The sequence below is a fragment of the Arvicola amphibius genome, chromosome 2 (genome assembly GCF_903992535.2).
Source record: "Arvicola amphibius chromosome 2, mArvAmp1.2, whole genome shotgun sequence".
In the NCBI taxonomy this organism is placed as follows: domain Eukaryota; kingdom Metazoa; phylum Chordata; class Mammalia; order Rodentia; family Cricetidae; genus Arvicola; species Arvicola amphibius.
The window spans coordinates 107820002-107822235 of NC_052048.2; the positions used below are offsets into that span (position 1 = coordinate 107820002).

General features: G+C 39.9%; 1 protein-coding gene across 1 annotated transcript; it reads left to right on the top strand.

Annotated features, from left to right (window-relative positions):
* Nucleotides 1–958: 958 nt before the first annotated feature.
* On the top strand, nucleotides 959–1918 carry LOC119807692 (olfactory receptor 19-like). Its single transcript, XM_038319786.1, has one exon. The coding sequence runs from the start codon at nucleotides 959–961 to the stop codon at nucleotides 1916–1918; it is 960 nt and encodes a 319-aa protein (XP_038175714.1).
* Nucleotides 1919–2234: the final 316 nt, after the last annotated feature.

A 2234-nucleotide genomic window follows, 5' to 3' on the forward strand; every position in this document is an offset into this window, starting at 1 on the left:
CCAGTTCTCATACATACCTCAGGCTTTGATGGGTGTGGGGAAGGAGGAAGGAAACTCTATGCTGTTCATGCCACCATAGGACAGATGTATGAGGAGCATTAGTGATTTTTTAATATGAGGTCTCTGAGAACAAATTGAACATGACACAGGAATTTCTACTCAGAAATAACAATAGGACTCTGTGGTATAAATACAAAACACAGAATTAAGTTTCTTGACAAGAGAAGACTAGGCTTGCAAGGTTCCTTAGTAGTAGATACATGCCTAAAATATAATTTTATGACCAGGAACTCCTTGTTTGGTGAGCTCATAGGCCCTAGGCGATAATTCACAGTTATTATTGTGCTAAATGTGCATAGTATCAACATGAGTCTAAATATTTTTTTATCTATGTTGATAGGTGATACTCCCAGTCCTCATTAGAGAAGCTTCTTTTTTCAGTGGATGGAGGATAATATAGTAATGATAACTTGCCCAAGTGTGGAGAGTAAACATCTAAAAGTGTTTAACCCAAGATGACACATCTAAATCAAAGGATTCAGGGAATAGTGTGAAAGGGGAAGCAGAAAGAGTAGGAGACAGAAGATTGGAAGGGTTTTCTGCGGTATCATGCCTTTTGAACACAGTAAGGTCCTTATACTTATAAAATGACAACAGCTATGTTTGTCTGCACAAGACTTACAAAGATCAAATCAGTCAACACTCTATGGTGGAAGCCAAAAGGCTTCATAAGGCCTTAACCTTGGCTGAGGAACCATTGAAAGTTGTTAGTTGCCAGAGGAGAGAGTTAATTATTTTCAGACATGTGACCACTAATAAGTAGGTTGACAATGGCAAGGGAGGAGGGAGAAGAAGTAATAAGAGAGGGACTGAAGGAAAAAATAAACCTTGATGTTAGGTTACTAATAAGTAACTGAATCTTCTCCAAATTTCTTATTTTAGAAGGCATATCAAACACATGGATCGAGGAAATGACACTCAACTTTCAGAATTCCTTCTTCTTGGATTTTCAGAGAATCAACCTCAAATTCAACCTCTCATATTTGGACTTTTTCTCTCCATGTACCTCGTGACTGTCTTTGGCAACTCACTCATCATCATGGCCATCATTTTGGACTCCCACCTGCACACACCCATGTACATCTTCCTCTCCAATCTGTCCTTTGTAGACATCTGCTTCACCTCCACCACCGTCCCACAGATGTTGGTGAACATCCAGACACAGAGCACAGTTATCATATATGCAAACTGCATCACTCAGGTGTACTTCTTACTACTTTTTTCAGTATTGGACATCTTTCTGCTGACTGTAATGGCCTATGACCGCTATGTGGCTATCTGCCACCCCCTACACTACATGGTCATCATGAATACAAAACGCTGTGGGTTACTGATTCTAGCATGCTGGATCATAAGTGTTCTGAATGCCTTGTTACATAGCTTTTTGGCTCTGCGGTTGTCATTCTGTGCAGACCTGAAAATCCCTCACTTTTACTGTGAACTTGATCATGTGGTACACCATGCCTGTTCTGACACCTCTCTTAATGACATGGTGATTTATATTGCAGCCATGTTCTTGGCTGTGGGCCCCCTGTCTGGCATTCTTTACTCTTACTCCAGGATAGTGTCCTCCATACGTGCAATCTCCTCAACTCAGGGGAAGTACAAAGCATTTTCCACTTGTGCATCTCACCTGTCTGTTGTCTCTTTATTTTATTGCACCCTCCTGGGAGTGTACCTCAGTTCTGCAGTGACCCAAAACCCCCATGCCACTGCAGTGGCTTCATTGATGTACACTGTGGTCACCCCCATGCTGAACCCATTCATCTATAGCCTAAGGAACAATGACATGAAGAAGGCACTGAAGCTACTTTTAGGGAGAGTGACCAGAAACCAACCAATGGACTTGTCTTCATAGTTGTGTACTCATGATTGTTGAACCTAGGGTTATGGCATTAGCAAATGTGGTCTTTGATCATAAATTGTAATAAAACTTAGTCTCACAATTTCTTCTAATTCCTCTGTCCATTATATCATTTCTTCATACAATTCCTTTCTTTACAAGGATTAGTATTCCTTCTAGTATCTGTGTTTTACTTTGTCATTTCTTATTTCCTTGAATACCCATCCTTGGATCAAATCCTCTAGAAACTTTCACTCTAACCAGAAAATAACTGAGACTTCATAAGTGATTTATTTTGGAATAAGAAGTGTTGAGTTATTTTTCTTTTCTT